The 22,037-nt window shown below is 64.6% G+C and overlaps 2 protein-coding genes across 10 annotated transcripts in view; one reads left to right on the plus strand and one right to left on the minus strand.

Annotated features, from left to right (window-relative positions):
- CHID1 (chitinase domain containing 1) lies at positions 1-17,707 on the plus strand. Of its 5 annotated transcripts, none has more exons than XM_019631102.1 (14): positions 1-113; positions 3,443-3,554; positions 4,133-4,286; positions 4,813-4,962; positions 5,202-5,334; positions 5,957-6,001; positions 6,752-6,858; positions 7,181-7,242; positions 8,478-8,570; positions 11,372-11,473; positions 11,947-12,102; positions 17,004-17,084; positions 17,298-17,340; positions 17,565-17,663. In XM_019631102.1, exons 3-14 carry the CDS (start codon positions 4,167-4,169, stop codon positions 17,661-17,663), a joined length of 1,191 nt encoding a protein of 396 aa, XP_019486647.1. In that variant the 5' UTR covers positions 1-113; positions 3,443-3,554; positions 4,133-4,166. The 5 variants fall into 5 exon arrangements, with proteins under 5 accessions (XP_019486647.1, XP_019486646.1, XP_019486649.1 ...); XM_019631104.1 differs by lacking the exon at positions 1-113 and adding an exon at positions 840-861; XM_019631101.1 differs by lacking the exon at positions 3,443-3,554 and having other exon boundaries at positions 2-113.
- A 2,494-nt stretch (positions 17,708-20,201) lies between these two features.
- The window catches only part of TSPAN4 (tetraspanin 4), a 20,608-nt gene continuing 18,772 nt past the window's right edge, over positions 20,202-22,037 (minus strand). For 2 of the 5 annotated variants that reach the window (XM_019631106.1, XM_019631109.1), the window contains exons 6-8: positions 21,775-21,906; positions 21,594-21,677; positions 20,205-20,718 (exon numbers count right to left, since the gene is read on the minus strand). In XM_019631106.1, the coding sequence (XP_019486651.1) occupies positions 20,650-20,718; positions 21,594-21,677; positions 21,775-21,906 (285 nt within the window). In that variant the 3' untranslated portion in view covers positions 20,205-20,649. Of the gene's footprint in view, positions 20,719-21,593; positions 21,678-21,774; positions 21,907-22,037 lie in introns of all 5 variants that reach the window. The other 3 variants (XM_019631108.1, XM_019631107.1, XM_019631105.1) reach the window with 2 other exon arrangements.

Consider the following 22,037-nt stretch of genomic DNA (forward strand, 5'->3'; position numbering starts at 1 on the left):
GACTGGCCCTGCGGCGGCGTGCGCGGACGTCGCGGGGCGGGGCTTCCGGCGGCGCGCACGAGCGTCTTCCGGCTGTGTGCGGGGGTGGTCCGGCCGGCCTCCGGAACATGAAGGTGAGCCCCGCGGCGGCCGGCCGAGAGGTGCCCGCGCCCCGCGTCCCGGCGCCTGCTCCTTCTCCTCTCACGTCCTCAGCTCCCCTTCGTGAAGTGGGCGGCGGGCGGCGCGTGTGAGAGCGGGAGGCGCGGCGCTGGACCCCACTCCGGGTGTAGACGAGAGGATGTGGGTGCCCCGCATCGTGTGGGTTCTCGAGAACGTGGGTGGGGGGCGCAGAGCGTGCACCAGTGCGGACGAGCGTGTGGGAACACGAACCTCAGTGGAAATAACACGATTTAGTGTCAGGCGGTGAGGCAGGGAGAGCTGTGGCCGTCCTGTCACCAGGGGCCGAGAGGCCAGGCCCGAGTGCGGGGCCAGTGACCGCATGTTTGCTGGGGTGCGCTAGGCTGGACCCCACTCGCCCGGCCCCCAGCCTTGAACGTGTAGGCTTTCCACACTGGAGGGTGACTCGCCTGTCCCTTGATCCCCAGGTCACTAGAGCTGAGCCCAAGGAGGTAGGGGACAGTGGTTGGTGGCATGCCTGTTTCCATTGCCCTGTCCACGCAGTGCCGTGTCCACATGCTCCTCTGCTCCGCTTCCTCCTCTGTGAGGGGGGGAATGACGACAGGGCCCAGGCCGGGGTGGTGGTGAACTCACGGCCGGACGCAGCCGGTGGTCAGTACATGTCCCCCAGGGCTGTGGTCCCACCGGCTCGCCGCCTTCCCCTCCCCGCAGGAACTCAGCTGCTTCCAGAATTTGTGCTGAAAGGTGAGCACTCCGATGAGTGACCATTACACTTGCCATTTGGCCATTACACTTGACACATTCGGCTCAGGGTCCAGCCCCGTGTTGGTGACAGACACTCCGGGCACATTGCTCAGCGTTTCTCAATGAATAGCGAGACCAAGTTGACGGGTAAAAACCAGTGTCTTGTAAATGAAGCAGAGGGGAAATTGCAGGGCATCACAGAGCAGGGGAGCTGCGATCGGCCCCTGTCACTGAGCACATGTGCAACACGTGTACACGCAGGAAGTGCACGCATGCACTGGGCTATGGCAAACTTTCTTACTGCGTCTTCATGAAAAACATTCGAAAGTCACCGCTGCGACTCCCTGCCCTTTGGTCACACTGCAGAAACAGTTCTTCCAGGAGCCTAGAGCCTCGAATGGTGGGCTCTTCGCGGTAACAGTCACACAGCAGGCCTGAGGCCCCGCCTCCCAGGGCCCTCTGGGTGACACACCACACCCCCTCTGCGGGGGGCCCTTCCACCCAAAGGACGTTGTTACTGTGGGGATGAAACATTTTGACACAGGAACGGTGTGTGTGAGCCCAGCAGTCGGCTCTAGGAAGAGCATGATGCCTTGGGCAGAGTGGCCCGGCGGACACCTGCCCACAGTGCACAGTGGGGAGCGGGGGAGGTGCCCAGAGAAGGGACTCACCACAGCACTAGCTCCCCATATGTCACACAGTTCGTACACAGAGCCCCCGCCACCAAGTTGTAGGCAGTCGGCCTGGAAGGTTCCGTGGCTGTTCCGGGAGCAGCCCAGCACTCTAGGTTCTTCTGATGCCGCTGCTCTTAATCCCAGCCCCCCCCCCTCCGGGTGCAGGGGCTCAGGGGCAGTGCCAGCCCAGGCCTTGCTCTCAGTCTGGTCCTCCGTTGCCCCTTCTCTGGGCACAGAAGCTGGCAGGGTCTGTCTTTCTCCAGATTGGCCCATGACCACCCTGCCCTCTTCCTCCCCTATGGCCAAGGGTCATGTGCAGGGGTCTGTCCACCTGTGTGCAGGTGGGGTGGCAAGCAGTGGGGCCCCTGGTTACTGCTGGGGCAGCACCCCCTGCTTCGTCTCATTCCTGTCCATGCTCAGTGACTCATCTCCACCTGAGCTGAGGAGAAGCCTGGGTCATGGAGGGGGCCTGAGGGGACTGGGCCAAAGACAGTGTGCCCGTCCGCGTGCCCCCGCTCCATGTGGCTCCTGCCCTCAGCTCAGCTCTGTAGCACATGGAAACACATCCGGTCAGGTGTTTTTCTGGCCTCATGGCTCCTCACAGCTGCAGTCTCAGCCTGGCCAGAGGAGCAATGGGTGACTGGGCCGCCTGCCCCTGCCGTGGCTGTAGGCCCCTCCCCCAGGGCCCTTCCTTCCAGCCCGGGGGCTGTGCCCCACGAGCCCGGGTCTCACCACTAGGCTGGGCCGGGCTACGGTGTCAGAGGCTGCTGTCCTTGATTTTGATGCTGGAAAATGTCACCGAGAGGGGCAAAGGGTGGTGGCCTGGGCGTGGGTCTTTCTGTCCTTCGCCTGCACCTCCTCGGAGTTGCCATGGCTGCCGGATGAATGCTACCCTTCCCAGCAGCTTCGTGTCCCTTCTTTCCTCCGAAGCCCTTTGGCCAGGCCATCCGTGCCTCCCGGGGAGGGGGATTCTGAGCTGCTGGCTCTGGGCTGTGTCCTGCAGGTACCCTGTGGGTGTCACAGCATGGAAGCTCATTGCCCAGGGCACCCACTTACCTAGGGAAGCGACAGCCCAGAACAGGTCGGCCTGTGCCCCTCCTCACTGGGAAGCAGGTCCAGAGGAGGGGGTGGAGGGCCTGGCTCTGCCAGCTCCTGACAGCCACGCCCTCCCTGGTCAGGACATGCATGTCCACCCTCAGCTGCTCTGGAGGGAGCATGTGCCAGGGCGGTGGGACTTGGCTGATGTGCTCCTCACACCTGCACGTTTTAAAGACCCACCGAGGATGGCAGCCACGCTGGGCCTGCCTTTTCCTCGGCTGCCCTGAGTGAAAGACCTGGAATCGCGGGTGGGGGGACCTGACAACGAGCTGCACGATTAGTAAAAGTCCGGTGCAGCGGAGCAGATGGTGCGCGTGAAGCCAGAAGCGGGCGCGGCTGGAGGCGCAGGTCAGACAGCGCTCGCTGCTCTTCAGCGCCCCCTTGTGCACCGTCAGCTCCGTGCTGGTCCGCGTTCCCCTGCAGGACGGGACGGTGGTCCTCTGTGCCAATTCCTCGCGGGTGGGGAAGCCCCCTAGAGCGGAGTTTGCGAAAGAAAGGAAACGTGTTGGAAAGTATAGTGCTTATGGGCAGGCTGTCATTCAAAAGGGTTTCCCCAACTTGCGCTCCCAGAATCAGACTCAACTCCTGGGGCTCTGGGTTTCTCTGTATTACTCCTCTTCATGTTCCTCATGTTTGTAGTGGGGCTTTTTTATTGGAGTACCTTTTATTCTTGATTTGTGAGAGTTCTTTGCATGTTATGGCTGGATAATGGATAGAAACTCACTGCTGTGTTCTCAGCATTTTTTTTTTGTTTATTCTTCATATTTGCTTTTTTGTTTCCTAATTGCAAATTTTATGTTCTCGTGTAGTAAATTCTGCCGGCGTTTTCCTCCCTAACCCCGACCAGCTGACATAGTTGGGAAAGCCTCCCCGTTGACTTGTCGTGAACAGGAACCCACGTTTTTTCCAGTCCTTTCCAAGGTTCTGTATTTGCAGTGAAGCCCCCCTGGCTGTGATAGAAACTCACTGCTGTGTTCTCAGCATTTTTTTTTTGTTTATTCTTCATATTTGCTTTTTTGTTTCCTAATTGCAAATTTTATGTTCTCGTGTAGTAAATTCTGCCGGCGTTTTCCTCCCTAACCCCGACCAGCTGACATAGTTGGGAAAGCCTCCCCGTTGACTTGTCGTGAACAGGAACCCACGTTTTTTCCAGTCCTTTCCAAGGTTCTGTATTTGCAGTGAAGCCCCCCTGGCTGTGACTTCTGTGGGTTTGATGGGGCAGGGGAGAGCCAACAGTTTCCTAGATGGCCCTGAGGCAGTGGGGAGAGCTCTCTGGCCAGAGGCAGGAAACCCCTTTCTGGCTGGCTGACAGGAACCCAGGGCTCGGCAGTGCTGGAAGCTGGACCCCGGCCGTTGGGGCTGGTGCAGAGCAGGCCTCAGTCCTGGGGCCAGTGCCCAGCCCAGTACACGAAGACCTAGGCCCTGTGATGGCCAGCACCGCAGTGGGCAGAGGCCACCCCATGCGGCCGATGGTCTCCATGTGCTCTGCTTGCCTGCAGCCCCCCGGACCCTGAGGCTGGACCCCGCTGTGACATGCCCGCCATGAAGGCACTCGTTAGCACGCTCTGGCTCGCTCTGGCCTGTGGCTCTGTCCACACCACCTTGTCAAAGTCAGATGCCAAAAAGGCCGCCTCGAAGACCCTGTCAGAGAAGGTAAGAGGGGTCTGGGGACTGGCCGCAGTGCTGACCCATTGCGCCTCTGTCTTGCCCGCTGGGGCCGTGTGCCCACGCGGCTTCCGAACCAGGAGGCTGGGGCGCTTGGCCGCCTCGGGCAGCTGACCTGGTACCACCCTGGCACTCTTGCTAGATGGCATCAGAGGGAGCGGCTTCGGGGGTTGGGGCCTCAGGTGTGCCTGGCCACACCTGGCCATCTTCTGTGACAATGTCCAGATTTTGGTCCTCATGCACCTGCTGCTGCTTTGGACACCGGCACCTGTCCCGCCTCGTTGAGCTCTGGAGCGGCCACGGCAGTGTGCGAGTCAGCAGGGTGACTCAGATGGCCCAGGGAGGCCGAGCACGTCTTCAGGGAGTGTCCGCTGCTCAAGGGCAGTCTTTCCCTGTGGTGTCCTGGTCAGCGGCACCATGTTGGTCCAGACACAGTCCCTGGCTGATGGAGGGCTCTGCCCTCCGCCCAAGCACGGCGGACACTGATGACTTTCTCCCTGTTCCTTCATTTTAGACTCAGCTTTCAGATAAGCCTGTCCAAGATCGGGGTCTGGTGGTGACGGACCCCAGAGCTGAGGACGTGGTCCTCGAGCATCGCAGCTACTGTGCAGCAAAGGCCCGGGAGAGGCACGTTGCTGGGGACGTCCTGGGCTACGTCACTCCAGTAAGCTGGGCCCTGGTGTGCACAGGGCGGTCCCCAGGGCAAGGCGGCAACTGGGGTCTGCGTTTGCATGGAGGGGGTGCAGCAGGACAGGTGCCTGCTGGGGAAGCAGCGGGAACGGCCACAGGTCCTCTGGGGGCTTGTCCGCATGGTGCAGGTGGGCCTATGGCGCCCTGTCCAGAGGCGGCTCTCGGGCCCTCTGCAGCTGCAGGTGGGCTCAGCCGTCCTCCGTACGCCACCAGTGGAACAGCCACGGCTACGACGTTGCCAAGGTCTTCGGGGGCAAGTTCACGCACATCTCACCTGTATGGCTACAGATAAAGAGGCGCGGCCGTGAGCTGTTCGAGGTCACAGGCCTTCACGACGTGGACCAAGGTCTCACCTTGCTGCCCATCCCAGGGCCCAGAGAGCGTGTGTCAGTGTGTGTGTGTCAGTGTGTGTGTGTGTGTGTGTCTGTACCTGAGGGTGTGTGTGTGTGTGTGTGTGTCAGTGTGTGTGTGTACCTGAGTGTGTGTGTCTGTGAGTGTGATCACTACACCATCGATCTGCACCTCCGCCCCTCTCGGCGGTTTGCACACTGTCCAGGAGGGGTGAGGGCCCGGCTGTCCCATCAGCCGTCTTGTGGGCCTATGCCCACGTTTACACGGCCTCCTTTTGGCCTCAGAGAGGACATGTGTGTCAGGCAGTTGAGTTTCGAGACCCAGAGGCTCCCTGGTGCCACAAGGGCAGCATTGGAGCTTGGCCCTCCAGTCACCCCTCAGCTCCAAGAAACAGTCCCAGGCCCCTTGGGGTGCGTCCCCCGGGGCGGCACCTTGTCCTCCTCCAGCTATGGGTCTGAGCTGCCCGGGGCCAGGGCTGCTGTGCAAGGGGAGGAGGGACTCCGGCTCGCGGATTCTGTCTGCATTCCCTCTGCTCTCCCGCTGTGTGGCGAAGCCCTTCCTCCTCGGGTGGGCGTGGGGCTGTGTTCCTCACTGACCGTCCTCTGCACGTCCCACAGGGTGGATGCGGACGGTCCGGAAGCAGGCCAAGGGCCTACGCATAGGTGAGTCCGCACGTCTGGCAGTCAGGGCGCCCACCCTTAGGCCAGCGACGTGGGGTGGAGGCCCCGGCTGGTGTGACCCCCCTGTGAGTGAATGAGGGCCCCAGGGTCTTCGCCTGTTCCTAGGAGTCCAGGCTGTGCTGCCCTGGGCATCGGTCACTCCCCGACTGCTCAGAAACCAGGCCAGCCCCGAGCCCGGCGCTCACAGCCCTCAGTCCAGCCAGGTCCTGTGGCCTTCGTGCCCACCTGGCTCAGCCCCTCAAGGCCAGCGCCTCCTTTGCTATGCACTCGCCCCCCCATTTCTTCTTCGTTCATCAGTGAGCATTTATTGAGGGCCCCGGGAGTGACGCCAGCCCTGCCCTGTACTGGAGCTCACAGCTGGCAAGGGGGCGTACTGTCCCGATGTCCTAAAGCACGGTGGGAACAGCGGGGTCCGGGAAGTGGGGGAGCCGGGGGTGGGGAGCTGGGAGGGCGCCTGCACGTGGCGTTGACGGGCCGGAAGACATCCAGCACAGGCCAGGCGGCAGAGAGCTGGGGCAAGTGGGGTCTGGGCCGTCGGGGACCGCCAGAGGGCAGAAAGGGGTCAGCATCTCGGTCCCTCCCCAGCCCCAGAGCCCCTCCCTTGCCAGGCCATGTTGCTGGGATGACCACGCTGGGTACCCGGCTGTGTGGTCACTCTGCTCTGGAGGCCATGGGCACCGTGTGGGTGGGTGGAGCACAGGGCGGCACAGTGCCTCGTGGGTCTGTCCCCAGTGCCCAGGCTGTTGTTTGAGGGCTGGTCTCATGAGGACTTCCGCAGCGTCTGGGACAGCGAGGACGAGATAGAAGAGCTCACCAAGAGCATGGTTCAGGTCGCCAAGGTGAGGCCTGGCGCTCAGCGCGGCTGGCACAGGCTGCCCTGGGCTGCCTCTCGACTCCAGGGGTCTCCAGGCCTGGGGGTCTTCCCTTGGGTGATGCCCAGCTGCCCGCAGCCCTGGGAGGGGACCCATCCCAGCTGCCCAGTGCTGCGCCGCAGTGATTGGGGTGTGGGGAGGCACAGGAGTGGGCAGCATACACAAGCGCCCTGGCCTCTCTGGTTCTGCTTTCTGTGGGGACCCCCATGCTGCCCCCTTCAGAGAGGGGCTCCATGTCTGCCTCCTGGGTCACTGCCTCCCCTCCCCCAACTGTCCCTGGTCCTTACAGAGCCAGCATTTTGACGGCTTCGTGGTGGAAGTGTGGGGCCAGCTGCCAGGCCAGGAGCATATGTGAGTGAGTGGTCCCCATGTCTGCACACGGGTGACACGGGTGGCCCTGGGACTCTGTGCTAGCAGACACCCAGCTGTGTGGGTGCTCCCCAAGGGCATGAGACCACTCCTCCCTTCCCACAGACAGTCTTCAGGGAGTCCCAAAAGCCCAGAAGTGTGACAGTGACAGGTGCTGAACACAGCGGATGGTGTGACAGCTCTGGCAGAGCCAAGGGTGGCCTAGGTTTGGGCCGGCCTCCTGAGTGCAGGTGCTCTCCTGGGCGTGCGTGGACGGCCCGCAGCCTGAGCTTGGGCCCAGTGGGGGCCTCTGAGAAGCCACCAAGGCCAAGCGCTTGGCGCACACCAGGCCCCATTCCAGCCTCGGGGCCAGCAGCGGCTCACCGCCCTCACCTGTGCTCTGCAGGCTCGCACTGGAGTCTGCTCTGGTCACCCTGCCAGTGTCAGTCCAGTCCGGTACCTCTGCCCTTCGGATGCACTGCTGGGGGCGGGGTGGGCGCAGCACTGGCTCTCTAGACAGGCAGCTCATGAGAGGCTGCAGGGGGCACTGGGCTCAGCCTCCCACGCACAGTGACAGCGGGGCCAGGCCAGAGTGGGTGCATAGGTGCAGCTGTCCAGAAACCTGCCATCAGCAGGGTTGAGGCTCATGAAAGCAGCACGCTGCCTGTGGGGCTGGGGGCATCCCGACAGGTGTTCCCCGGCCATGCCAGGAGCCAAGCTGGTCTCTTTCCTGCTGGGTATGCTGCCAACTGGCTCTGACACTGCCACTTGCCCTACTTCCAGGGGCCAGAGGAGCTCGTGACGCGATCACCTCAATCCCCCCACTGAGACACCCCTCCCCATGTTCAGGCTCCAGTGGAGGGACACGCCCGGTGCCCACCCACAAGTGCCCCACCTGTGGGTCCCAGCATAGGGCACCCCCTCTCTGCGTCCCTGCCTGGGACTGAAGCGGCGGAACTGTGTCTGGGCGGCTGCCAGGCCGGGGGCTGCTGCACGAGGGCACTGGGTAGTCGGGGCCGGCTCCTTGGGGCACCAGGTTAGCCCCCACAGCACCAGTCCTGGTCCTGGGGCACATCGGGGTGCTGCGCGGCCCCCAGTGTCTGTCAGGGTGCAGGGCGACCCCAGGGCCCACCAGCTGCCCCGCTGCTCCCTTGTCTGCTGTTGGGCCACAGCAGCCTGTGCCTCGGGCGGGAAGTGCCCACCGTCAGCTCCTGAACTGTCCTCCCTTCTCCTCACAGCGGCCTCATCCACATGCTCACCCACATGGCCGAGGCCCTGCACCAGGCCCGGCTGCTGGCCATCCTGGTCATCCCGCCAGCTGTCATCCCTGGGTAAGTGCACGCTCACTCCAGGTGGGGCCTTCCTGGTTGGCACCCAGCCCCTCCGGGCAGATGCTGTGGCCACTGCACGCACAGGTGTGGAAACCAGTCTGGGGCCCCGAATCAGCAGTTGAAGGCTGCGTCCCTGCACCTACATACGGGAAGGCAGGGACGTCCCTAAGGCTGAGGGGCGGAGCCCTTCAGACACTTCCGCTAGCTCAGGAGGCCTGGAGCCCCCGGGCCAAACTACACCTGCTGGCCCCCCTGGAGGTCAGGGCTGGCTGTGTGGTCACTGCTCCCATCCCCCAGGCCCTTTGAGGCACTTGCGGAACCGGGCGGTCTGACTCCCATGTCCATCCTGTCCAGTGCATCACGCCCTGTACTGAGCACGGAAGAGGCTGCGAGTCCTGCTGTGAGGGCCAAGGCCAGACCCAGGGTCGAGGGGCCACCGAGGCCCCGGACCAGACTGACTGAGAGCTCTGCCCGGCCTCCACCAGCTCCCAAGGGGACCAGTTAGACACGCCTCGGGCCAATCCCATTCACAGGCTGACAGACCCACACCAAAGGGCCCTGGGGACTGCGGGCCTGGCTGGCTGCCCTCATGCTCTGCTCTTATGCCCATGGTGCCCACCACACATCACCAGAGGCCTCGGGCCCTTTGCACAACCTGGGCAGCAGCCTGCCATCCAGCTTTCCTGCCCACACTTCCAGGGTTCTCATCTCGGTGGGCGGGCTGCAGGTGGGTTTCAGACCTGTGTCTACAGCCGGCAGCCATCCTGGAGCTGGACCAGGAGGGAGCCTAGCCGGAGCCCCATCTGTGTGTGCTCCTCCCGCGTGCACACACGCATGTCCACGTGTGCCGGGCATGTGTCTGATGGGGCGCCTGTGGCTTCCAGGGTCAGAGCCAGGCCTGGGAGGGGAGAGGAGCCAGTGCTTGGGAAGACTGGGTGGCAGCCACTTCTCAGAGCGGCCCCAGTCCTTGGGTCTCCTGGCTCCTTTGGGTGGTTCGGGCAGGACAGGCGGAGGGCTGCCCAGTGCTGCCGCGGGAGCCAGGTCCCCGCCCGCAGCTCCCTCCCTGGTGCGGCCGTCCACTCAGCCTCGCAGCTGTTGGGGGGTAGGGGCAGTGAGCGGGCAGATGCCCCTGGAGGAGCCAGCCTTTGCCCGGGAACCTTCACACCCTCTGGCACCTTGGCAGGAAGTGGACCTGTGAGCTGCTCACCCTACAGCCACCAAGGGAGGGTGCTCCCTCCGCATGTCACCCCAGGGACGCCCGGAGGGCAGGGAGCATGGCCCCTGGGGTGGCCTGTGTGCCTTGGGGGCAGGGCCTGGCTGGTGGTGCCCCAGGAGTTTGTCTGTTGTTGGCGCTTATCCTTATCCTGGTCCCCACACTTGGTGGCACTGCCTATCTGCGTTTCCACAGCGGGATTCACCATGCAGCCTGCGTGGGAACCACAGGGAACAGTCGCTCTGGGAGGGGTCTGTGTCTGGGACCCCACCTCTGTGCTGACCTTGAGCCCTGCTCTCAAGGTCACAGCCTGCCCTGGGGAGCTGCCGCCGTCCTCCATCCTCCAGCTCTTGCTCAGCGGCACACACTGCTGGAGACGCACACACGATGAACTGGTTTAATCAGACAGCACATCTCCCGGCACCTGCAGCTCCTGGGCCCTGGGCAGGCGCCCTTCGCTTAACCCCAGGGAGCTGACCTCCCCCAGGAGGCCGGACCTTCCCTGACCAGCTGAGGCCAGTCCCCACTCACTGTCCCTGCTGCTGGCGCCTTCTGGGGCATCCTCGTGGGCAGATGTCCACCCTGATGTGGGCTGCCCCCCAGTTTCCTCCAGCCGCCCCTGGGGTTCCATGGTCAGAAAGGTGATGAGTGGGGTGGGAGTTCCTTGGGGGTGGTGGGCACAGGCCACCTGTGGATGTGGGACAAGGATGGAGGGTGACAGTGTATGTGGACGGGTGAGGTCCAGGCTGGAGAGCTGAGGGGTCCCACTGGCCAGGGGAGGAGCGGACCAGGGCCTGCAGGCCGACGGGTCCACTCTGACCGCTGTGGGGCAGGTGCCGGAGGCGCCACAGGGCTGAGCAGGTGACAGCTGACCGGGGGCCTGGGTGATGGGGCCTGTGGGGAACAAACAGATGTGGGCACCCCAATAATGGGCAGGCCTCCCGCCTGCCACCTCTTAGGTCTCCACCAGGGCTATTGGGGGACTGTTCTGTGGGCGGTAGCCACTGGCCAGGTGAGGCCGGGGTAGTGATCATGGGCAGAGTAGGGTCGGCCTGGACAGGGCTGTTGGGGGGCAGGCAGGTTCATGGTGTCTGGGGGGAGAGGGAGGTGCAGGGTGAGGCCATGTGGACAGGGCCAAAGCGGGTTAAGGATTGGGGAGGCGGTAGGGGATTCTCTGGGGGGTGGGCATTTGGCACCTTGCAAGGTGGGGCCCCCAGTGGGGGGGCACCCCACAGTGTGGCCCAGGGACAGTGGCTAGTTGGGGTGATGGAGGAAGGAAGTGCCCACCCTGTGGGGCAAAGTGGGGGCAGAGGGCTGGGGGTCTGGGAGGGGCGGGGCCCTAGAGACCGCCTGGTGGGCCTCGCAGCCCCAGCCCTGCTCCTAGAGTGGCCCTGACCAAGCTACAGGCTGTCCCCTGTAACCGACTGCTGAGTTATTTCCAGGGAAAGTGACCTGAGGTCCTGGAGGGGCGCGAGGAAGGGGTGTGGGCTCGGGGCCCCCACAGCCAGCTGCTCTGTCCTCGCGGGCCGGGTGTCAGCTGGGGAGAGGCAGGCTAAGGGCCTGTGGTGGCTGTGCTTGTCTCGTGCAGGACAGACCAGCTGGGCACGTTTACACTCAAGGAGTGGGAGCAGCTGGCTCCCGTGCTGGACGGCTTCAGCCTCATGACCTACGACTACCCCACCGCACAGCAGTGAGTAAACCCGCAGGGCCCTGGGTGCTGCACATTCGCCAGACGTGCCCACCGCCTCCGGGCCCAGACACTGGACCTTCAGAGAGGCACAGCCTGGCTGCCCACCCTGCCCCCCGCCCGCCTCAGCTCAGGGCCACAGTGCTGTCAGCTCAGCTCCAGGGATGTGGAGGCCCCATCCCTTCTCCCCCGAGGCCCACAGCTGGCCCTGCATTGGGCAGCCCCTGAGGTGTCCAGCCACCCCATCAGGGCCTAGACACTGAGCGGTGGCCACGGGCACCAGGCCCGCCATGTTGCCAAGGAGACGGTGCTCCTGTGGGTGGGGTTGCCGCCGCGGGGAACCGCAGGCGTGGCAGTGTCCCGCTGCTGCCTGCGGAGGCCTGGGCCAAGCAGGCGCGTGTCACCAGGAGGACACCCTCCCTGCGACTGGCCCTGCCTCCACCAGCCACTGACGCCCATGCCCCCTCGTCCTGCAGGCCTGGCCCCAATGCGCCGCTGTCCTGGGTGCGAGCCTGTGTGCAGATGCTGGACCCCAAGGCCCGGTGGCGGAGCAAGATCCTCCTGGGGCTCAACTTCTACGGCTCCGAGTACTCGGCCTCCAGGGGTGGCCGTGAGCCTGTGGTCGGGACCAGGTGAGCTGCTGCCCCTCACCTGCCCGCCCACGGCCTTGTTCCGGTGGGTCTGCGAGTCTCCCGGAGGTGACAGGTGGGGCAGGGACAAGGTCTGGCACATGCGGGCACTGTGGGCAGAGCCTCTCGGGCTGTGACACCCCTAGCAAGCGCTTCCCTGTCAGCGGGTGGGTGGACCACCTTCACGATGCGAGTGGCATGTAGGCCTGGCCGGGGGCGGGGGGACCCACAGAGCTGCAGTGTGGGGGCTCGTCGCCGCACATGGGTCCAGGCCTTGGCCTCCGTCCACGCCCCGGGTCTCTGCTGCTGTTGGGCTTTTAGCTTCGTTGCGCTGCTCTTTTGGGGATCTTTGGCTGGGTTGCCAGCTTTCCTTCCAGCACTTTCAAGAAGGCGCTTTGCTGCCCAGCTGCACGCTCTGTCCCCCGCGGGTGGCCACAGCACCCGCCTGTCAATGGTGAGGGGCCCACATGTGCTCCCGGGTGGTGCACCTGGTTTTCCCTGAGCATTTTGGGTCTGGGGGTTCACATTCCGGGTATTTTCCTGCCCCCCCTCACCCCCACCCCCGCTCTCTTCCTCTCCAAGTCCTTGAATGCACCTGTGTAGGTCGGTGGGTTTGTCCCCAGCTCACAGGCACGTCTTGCTGTTTCCTTCGACTTTCTGCTTTCTTTTCGGGTTTTGTTGCTGTTTCCTGCCATGTCCCGACTGGGGGCCAGTGGCCTGGGTTAGGTCTTCTCTCACCTCCGTGTCACTGGTAAATGCGGCACATGTGTACTGAGCTGTAACAGCTGCTCCACGTCCTGCCCGGCGCTCTCACATTGGTCCCTGCTGGGCCCCGTCTGCTAATGGCTCCTTCCCTCTGGGGCCTGTGCTCTGGTCAGGCGCCGGCTGTGCCTTCTGCCTGGCTGGGCGCTGGGCGGCCCAGTCTCCCCACCCTCAGAAGCTGTGTTAGCACCGCTTCTCTCAAGAGCTGCTCTGTCAGTGGTGAGTGTGTCCAAAGACTGCCATTCCCAGGGGGTCTGCCGGTCACCCACAGGCAGACCTCACTGCCAGGGACACGGTGTGTCGGCGGTGCACGGGGCTGGGCAAGTGCCCGGCACCCGCTGGGCCAGTCCACGCCTGTCCGTGCCCACCGTCCTCAGTGGCTCCCTCAGGCTCCTCCCTGGGGCAGACAGAGGCTGCCTGCTTGGCCCCTGCCTGGACTCAGGTTCTGGGGGGCTTCTCCCAGCTGCCTTCCCAGTGGAGTGGGGGGGGTGCTGTGTCTCCTCTAGGCCCCTACTCTGAGGACCACCCCTTACCACGGCTGCCCCAGCCTGGGCCCCTGCCGGCGGGACATCAGGGTCAGCTAGGCTGTGAGTGGGGATGGGCGAGTGGTGGTCCCCCAGGAATGTGTTTCATTCACCCAGCTGGGCTGGGGTCTGGGCTCCGGGCTCCAGCACAGGCCTGGGGCTCCTGCTCTGCTCAGAAGGGCCTTGGTGGTGGGGACACCAGGAACCCGGACAGGAAGGACAGGGAGCAGCTCCCCAGCTCCTGGGAGGGATCTGCCCCCCCCCCCGCAGCCCCCTGTCCATCCATCGAGGTCAGAGCTGCTCTGAGCGCCTTGTGCATGGCCCCTCTCCCACACAGCCCTTTCCTGACCTGGGACCCCTGGAAGGTCCCTCCTCCCCAAGTCCCTGGCCTCTGGGAGGGCAGGAGGTGTTGCCTTCAGGTACCCCCCATATTGGTCAGCTCGGGCCACCACAAAAACACCACAGCTGGTGGCTTGAATCATAGACACCCAGTCCTGGAGGCTGGAGCCCAAAACCTAGGTGCAGGCAGGACTGGTTCTGAGGCCTCTGTCCTCCGCGTGTGGACGGCCGTCTCCTCCCTGTGTCCCCACAGGGTCGTCCCTCTGTGCGTGTCTGTGTCCCGACATCTTATGAGGCCCCCAGGCACAGTGGATGAGGGCCCAGCCCAGCAGCCGCCTTGCACCTTAATTACCTGTTTAAAGGCCCAGCTTCACACATAGCCACATCCTAGGGTCCTGGGCATCAGGGCTCCAACATAGGAATTTGGGGACACAGTTCGTCTCTGACACCATCTGAGTGGTGAAGAGTTCTACTTTACTCACCACAGGGGGCCCTGCAGTAGCTTGTGAAGTGGGGTTGTTGGCCGCCATTAACCCCAGCTCGTGAGGGTCAGGTGAGGCCCAGGGCAGGGGAGGAGGAATTCCAATTACAAAGGTGTCTGTGTGTGATGGGGGAGGGGTGCCCTGCCCACACACAGCCGCCCCCTCAGATGTGTTGGGATCTGTTGTTCCCAGCAGGCTCCAGCCCATCCGGGCCCTCCCCTGCCCGCAGACCTGCCCCTCCCTGACAGGCTGAGGGCACCACGGGGGAGTGGGTGGGGGGAGGGGGGCGGGTCCGGGGTGTGGCCGGGCTGCCTGTCAGGGGCGAGCTGCCCTGCCCACCCTGTAGGAGCAGATGCTGAGGGCCCAGCAGGGCCTCCCTGGGGCCGAGGAAACAGCAGAGGGCAGGGCTGACGTGGCAGGGCTGCGGCTCTCGTGTGTCTCCCTCAGAGATGCTGTGGACAGGCCTGTGACAGGCACACAGGGTCAGCCCGAGGCTTTTGGAGCAAGTCGAGGTCATGTCTTGCCTCTGGGGAGGGTCGTGTGGGGCTGGCCCAGAGTCCCCTTGTCCTGCCGCCAGGGGCCACTGTTTGTCTGAGCCGGAGAGCCAGCTGGCCCCTGCGCCCCTCAGCCACCCCCAGGCACTGTGGCTTCCTCGTCCCCCGGCTTCCCCAGGCCGTTTCGGGCTCCTGGGCCACGAGGTCCCGGAGGCACAGGCTGCACTCGTGTGCTTACGCCCTGGCAGGATCATGGTGGGCGAGAGCGGACAACGGGCCCCGGGGTGGGGACCGGGCTCCTCTCTGCCTCTGCACAAGGGGTCCTCAACCTGGCACCCCACATGAGGTATGGGGGGCAGACGGGCCCCACGTGGCGGGATTCACAGTGATGCGGTCTTGCTGCTGTGGCATCTTCCCTGGGGTCTGCGACTCTGGGTGGACAAGGGGGCCACGGAGGGGGCTGCACAGGGCTGGGGACCAGGAAGGACGTCTCCTCCCTCTATGAGTGGGGAGATGCGCTGAGGAAGGGGGACGCGGCCCCCATAGGACCGTGGTCACAGATGGCGCCGGCGATACCCTGTGCAGATGAAGGGCACACAGAGTGGGTGATGGCAGGCCTGCCGGGAATTCAGGGGAGGGCCCAGCCCTTGTCCCTGCAGTAGCCCCGTCACTTCTCCAGTCCCCCGGCCCACATGATGTCAGCGCTTCCTCCCTCTGCCCTCCGCTTCACCCCTTCCTCTGGCTGTGCCCACTCTGTCCCTCAGCCCTGCTGTTACCCCCAGAGCCGCCTGGCAGTGCCAGGTGTCTGCACAGTTGTCCACACACACAGCAGGACCTACTGCCCCAGCCAGGGCTCACACCCCACTCACTTTTTTTTTAAAGATGTTATTGGGGAATTGGGGGAGGGGAACAATGCTGGGGACCTGGGGAAAGGGGAACAGACAAGTTGCTGTCGTTTTGTTCTTCAGTCTAGTTGTGGGGGATGTTGCTTCACTGGCCCAAGTTGGCACCATCATTGCGCTCTTCCCGGGCGAGGCAGATCAGTCGCCGGCTTCTGGATGGCTGCTCACTGCGGCTGCTGGCCGCTCACGCTGGCTGCTGGCTACACACGGTAGCCCATGGCAACCCACTGCAGCAGGGGACTGTAGCCTACGCCGTCGCCAGCGACTCACAGCAGCCCAGCTCCAGGTTGAGCTGTTGTTCAGCATCTTAGCTGTGGAGGGCAGTGTCACTGGCCCTCATATGTGGGATCCGAACCGGGGCCCTCTGGCGTCCCAAGCCAGCTCTTAACCAACGCGCCACTCGGCTGGCCCGCCCCACTCACTTCTGTGTCCCCAGGGCTGCACTCAGCCAAGTGTGGGCGTCTGTGTGTCCCCACAAGACACTGCCAGGACTGGGCCTCCCACAGGGAGGGACCCAGTGCTCTCAGTTCGTGGCTCAGCCCCAACAGGGACCCCATTCTTGGCTCACCCCCACCCCTCAGCCACTCCGGCAGGCAGCAGATTTTGAGGGGTGACCACAGAGGTCCCCACAGGAAGAGTGCGTGACCAGAGCTCCTCACAGACCCGAGGGCCCACAGCCACTCTACCCTGGACACCTGCCACCAGGATGGGACTAGGGGCTCAGGGGCAGGCTGGGCTGGAGTGCCGCCCTCCCAACCCAGACTTATCAGAGCCACTTAGCAGACGCTGGGCGACACTGAGTGGCGCTTCAATCAAGGGCTGTGCATCTTTCTGGCCCAGACCCCATGGAGAGCACATCCAGTGGGCCCATTGATGTCTCCTTCGTCCATGGAGTGGCTGACCACAGCCGCTTCAGATACCCTGGCATTGTCAGGCCTGGCCCCTCCCACAACTGCACAACTTGTCACCCCTGCCGCCCAGGCAGTCCCCCAGCAGGTGTGCCCCGCCCACCCAGCAGGGGCCTTCACTCAGGACACCCAGTGCTGTGATGCAGGCGGTGCCAACCCAAAGTCAAGCTGGGAAATGCTGCCGAGTGTGTGCTCCGATCCCAGGAGCCTGTGGGGGTCTCTGTCCCCCTCCCTGGGGTGTGAGGTGCCCAGCCTGCAGCCGTCCCGCCCAGCGTCTCAGGCCCTGCCCCACAGTCCTGGTTCCTGGCACTTCCTCGAGTCCAGGGTGTACGCGTGGCCCTCCCGCACTGCCGGGCCAGCTGCTAATGCTCCCTGGACATTGGGGGGATGATGGCCCCGAGTCCTGCTGCCCCCGGCGGCCTCACCACTTCCAGGTGTTCGGGCTGCGGGCGAGGCCTCGGGGGCTCCCACACTCACAGCCCGGCCTCTCCAGGTACATCCAGACACTGAAGGAGCACAGGCCCCAGATGGTGTGGGACAGCCAGGCCGCGGAGCACTATTTCGAGTACAAGAAGTGAGTGTCCAGGACAAGGCCCCGGGGCGAGAGTGGGGGCACACGGTAAGGTGGGGGCTGGCCAGTGCTCTGCAGCCACAAGCTCGACCTCTGCCTGAGGGCCGGCCTGGCCTGGCTTTTGCAACCAGACCCAAGACCTGGGCTGAGGGGGCAAGGGGGGCACCAGGGCGGGAGGCACCAGGGCGGGAGGCAGACCGTGCCCCTGTCTTGCAGAAGCCGCGGTGGGAGGCACGTTGTGTTCTACCCGACTCTGAAGGTACGTGCGGGCCCAGCCTGGTCTGGGGGCGGGAGCAGGCACACCTCCCATGATGGCCCATGCGCTCAGTGGGGTCGAGCTGGGCAGAGGGGTCAGCACAAGGTCTGAGGTGCTACCCTGGGGACAAGGGGCTCAGACCTGGGCATGTTCTGGGCGGTGGGCAGGCCACCAGGGGCTGCCATGGAGACGAGAGAGAGAGAGGCCAAGGTTCCCTCCGTCTGCAGTCCCTGCAGGTGCGGCTGGAGCTGGCCAGGGAGCTGGGCGTCGGGCTGTCCATCTGGGAGCTGGGCCAGGGCCTCGATTACTTCTATGACCTGCTGTAGGCCCGCCCCAGAGCAGACGTGAAAATACAGACGCTTCTCTCTTCCTGCCGTGTCTGCTGTGGTCTTTGGGCGGGTCAGAGGCGTCCTGGGACCCTCACCTCGGGAGTGACCAGTGTTGTGGGTAGACAGCCCTGGCCCAGGGTGCCCTGAGAACACAGGCCGCCCCCACCAGCCTTGCTGCTGCTGTCGGTCGAGTGGGAGCAGAACCCAGGGCCATGCCAGGGGGCCGGGCACCCACCACGGCACACAGCCTGTGTGGTTCATTGTGGGTTTGGGAGTTCCAGGACAGCACAGGCTCCCACGCTGGACCCTGGCAGGGGCAGCTCCATCTGGTCACCCAGGGCCACACAAAGGGGCCACACTGCCCACGCTGGCTCACCTGCCCATACAAGCTGCAAACTAGCCCAAGCGCCCCAAGGCGTGGGTGTGTGGGGGGGCCCATGCAGAAACCAGGCCGAGAGGCCGGCCCTCGGCCCTGGGCCCCTGGGAGCCTGTTGGTGCCGTGGTGTGGCCACATTCCTGCGATGAAACATTGGGAAACTCAGATTGCGAGCAGCCAAAGGACAGCCGGCCCTGGCCCCACTGCCCAGTTCACCTCGGTGGGCCGGCTGTCCGCGCACTCACCCAGGGCCTGGCGCTGTGCGTGGACACTTGGGGTCCTGAGCTGTGAGTCCTGAGATAAGGGTCACGTTCCCTCTTTTCGCTATGGGACATGAAAGGGGACTGGCATCTGTCCTTGGTTGGCCTGGCTGGGCCACCAGGCCCTCGAAGAGCCGCTCTGTCCGCTAGGCTGCGCTGAGGAAGTACCACTCGGTACAGCAGGTCGGCCGTGGGGCCCACGACAGTAACCAGCCCAGCTGGGAGGGCAGCCTGGGCACCCAACTCCTGCCACGCTGGTGGGTCAGGCAGGCCCTGCAAACTGTCCCCGCCCAGGCCTGCTCTTGGGGTGGAAGGGTAGAGCAGCCCATTGGTTCTGGGAAACAGACCTGGCCCCCCAGATTCAGGGTGGGGGTGGGGCTGGGCCTGAATGGAAGAACGGTTGGGTGCGGGGCGGTGTGCACACGTGAGCCTGGCTGCATGTGGTTTGGTGGGTGGGGATGCTGACCGGCACATGGGACCACGGCATGGGGCTCCCTGGGGTGGTCCGTCTCCCTGAGCCCTCGGCCCCACACCCGCCACCCTGGCTGTGGGCAGGGGCTGACCTCCCAGCTTCAAAGGCCCAGGCAGGAGAGGAGGGGTGAGGCCCCCACATCAGGGGCAGCGGTCTGGGGTCTGGCAGTGTGACAGGTGTCAGGGAACAGGGAGCCAGGTAGGTGACAGGGCACTGGATGTGGGGGCTTCTCACCTTGGGGTTTGGAAGACTTGGGGACCAGTGGGGAGCTGGGATGGGTCTTGGGGCTGGACCCGAGGCTCCCACACCAGATGGATCAGCACGGAGGGACAGGCCCCCAGTGCAGTTCGGGCCCTGGGGGAAGTTGAGTCAGGGCTGGACGCAGACGATGCCTGGAGGCTGCAAACAAAGGGTCTGTGCCCACAAGTCCACGCGGGGAGATCAGGTCTCCCTGTCACCCAGGGCTGCAGAGAAACGTGAATGGGGGCCTGACACAGGCCCTAGGGCAGTGTGGGTGCTGGGGGGGTTAGGACAGTTTTTCTGGATGTGACTGCTGTCCCTTCCTGTCACTTGCTGGTGTGTAAGCAAGTTTGGTTTTGGTGTGTTAATCGTGTGTCCTGAGGCTGCTACCTCCATGTTAACTCTGGTGGCAGTTTCCCAGGGGTGCTGGTGGCTTCCACAGAGTAAGGACAGGCGGTGTCGGGGACGTGGGCGCACGACAGGACCAGGGAGGAGCTGGGCACCCTGGTGGTCTGGGTTGTCTGTGGCCGCAGCCCGTGCTTGGTGGGGGTCACAGGGTGGGTCTGCCGTAGGACAGTGACACAGGTGGGGGGGGGCTGAGGAAGGACCGCGGAGCTGGCAGGACCAGGGGCTGGAAATCAGAGGTTATGGGGGTGACTTGGGGGGTCAGATGCCCCACAGCCCGTGAGGCTCCTGAGGGGCCCATCTTCCGACCAGAACCCCAGACCCAGGCCCCTCACTCCCCATCAGTCCTGCCCACCAGAGACCCATCTGAGCGACTTGATGCAGGTGGACCACTGCTGATTCTGAGCCTGTGACAGCCGCTCTGCGCCCCACAGCCCACTCACTTCCCGAAGTCCACGGAGTGACACTTAAGGGCCAGGTTCCCAGGAGCAAAGCAGGAATAGAAATCAGGACGGTGCTGAGCCACACTTGCTGAGAACACCCCTGGGGCTGGGTGGAGGGGACACCCCACAGCAGGCGCGGGGTGGAGACAAGACATCCCTAGCACGGGGCCGTGGATGCAGACGGGTCATGGAGGCTTGGGGCCGTTCCTGGAACCTCCATTCCACTGCTCAGCCATTTTAATGGAGGCCTGGTGGCTGTCCTTTGAGGTGCGGAACACCCATCTGCCTGGCCTGGGCATCGGTGGGGGTCCATGGACACACCCCCATGGGGGCACAGGGCAGTGACACACACAGGCGGGCAGGTGGGGGGCTGCTGCCCGCACTTTATTACGATGCGCTGGGAGCCTGCCCTGGCCCCACGTGGAATGTGGATGCGAGACTGCAGCCTGTCTCAAGCACCTGGACTGGCAGTGGGCCCCTTGCCCCACCCCAGCCCGCTGCGGCCCCAACCCCTGCCCTGTACAGGGTCTCGGGAAACACTGCCCTGGAGAACACAAGGATGTGAAAGGAAAGTGCCACAAGCACCCCCAACCCCGCCCCCAGCAAGTGGCCTGCGCTCAGCCACCCCCTCTAGCTCGGTGCTCACAGGCCTGGCCAGGGGTCCTGGGGGCTCCGGCCACCTGCTCCTCCCCTCCCCCACGCCCAGGCTGGCAGAGAGTCCTATGAGGTCACCTCCCCGGTGGGTGACGTGCTCTGGCAGTGAAGCGGGTGGCAGGCAGCGGGCAGCCTATGCGCAGTAGGTGTCGGCCTTCAGCACCTGGCAGTACATGGTCATGGCGAAGGTCAGACCCAGGACCTGTGGGGACAGGAGGGGGCTGGGCAGAACCGCCCCCCGGGGCCACGAGCCCAGAAGGGCACTGACCCCCAAAGCCTGGGCTCCCAGACCCCGCCCGCAGCTTCCCGGATAGCCTGGTACCCCCTTCTCGGGGTGTGTCCCCCACCCTTGACAGTTCAGGTCCATCACAGCCACTCCACCTCTGACCTCTAGGCAGGGCCTGCCCACCACAGAGGGCACACCCCATGGGTCCGAGGGCTCGGCCCCCAGGCCCCCTTCCCCAGGGGCTTGGCCGCCCTGGGCTCCTTGACGGTTTCACTGCCTGTTTAAGGGCCCGTCGGCTCCAGGCTGGGCCTTGGCCACATGCCACCTCCCCAGCTGCCTGGAGACGCCCAGCAGTCTGCCTCGTGCCCATTCATCCGTGATCGGCACCTCAGAGTGTCCTCTGATCTGACCTCAACCCCTCACCTGTCTGTGACCCCGGGAAAGGCAGCTGCCCTGACCAGGCTTACTGAGAGCTTGGCCTCCCGCTCCCTGGACGCCGACACTCAGGACTCCCATGGGGACCCGGGGCCGATCAGCTGGACCTGGATGTCAGGGCCTGGGCTGTCCACCCTCGCGCTACACTGAGCAGTCCTGTGACACCACCCACCACGCTCCTGGGGCGCAGTCCCTCCCCGTCCCGCACAGGGGCGTCCGGGCTACACCTCAGTCCACTAGGAGACCGGGGCTCTCAGGATCCCCGATGTCAAAGGTCACCTCCCCACGGGTGTCCCTGACCACTCCCCACGAACCCCACCTCTGCCTGGGGGCACAGATTCCATGGGGGCAGGGCCTCCACACAGCGCCGGGGCGGTGCGGGTGGGTCCTGGCGGCTCCGGGCCCCGCCCGCGTACCTGCACGAGCGCCGTGCACAGCCCGAAGACGCCCACGGCCAGCAGGTTTTCTTGGAGCCACATCTTGACCGTCTCGTAGCACGGCTGGAGGAAAAGCGGGCGACACGCAGTTTGGCGTCCGCTCCGGAGCAGGGAGGCCGGCCCTCCAACCCCAGGCCCCGGGTCCAGGCCGCAGGCTCACCGCCTTCCACCAGGTGCCCGGCGCGTGCAGCCCGCAGCTCTCGCTGAACTCCAGGCAGCAGGAGTCGGGCACGCGCGTCGCATTGTAGACGTCGAACCAGTCGGTGTAGTTGGTCACCCCGCAGCAGCGGAACTGCAGGGAGAGCTCGGCTGGGACGGAGCCGGGGGGCGGGGCTCCCGCTCGTCCGCCACGCCCCCGCTCGTCCGCCACGCCCCCGCTTGCCCGCCACGCCCCCGCTTGCCCGGCACGTCCCCGCTTGCCCG

The sequence above is a fragment of the Hipposideros armiger genome, unplaced genomic scaffold, assembly GCF_001890085.2.
Source record: "Hipposideros armiger isolate ML-2016 unplaced genomic scaffold, ASM189008v1 scaffold_983, whole genome shotgun sequence".
Classification (NCBI taxonomy): domain Eukaryota; kingdom Metazoa; phylum Chordata; class Mammalia; order Chiroptera; family Hipposideridae; genus Hipposideros; species Hipposideros armiger.

Coding starts and splice junctions, on each gene's coding strand:
- CHID1 (XM_019631102.1), top strand. CDS start 4,167: ATGCCCGCCATGAAGGCACTCGTTAGCACGCTCTGGCTCGCTCTGGCC. Junction 4,287..4,812: donor CGAAGACCCTGTCAGAGAAG/GTAAGAGGGGTC, acceptor CCTTCATTTTAG/ACTCAGCTTTCAGATAAGCC. Junction 6,002..6,751: donor GGCCAAGGGCCTACGCATAG/GTGAGTCCGCAC, acceptor GTCTGTCCCCAG/TGCCCAGGCTGTTGTTTGAG.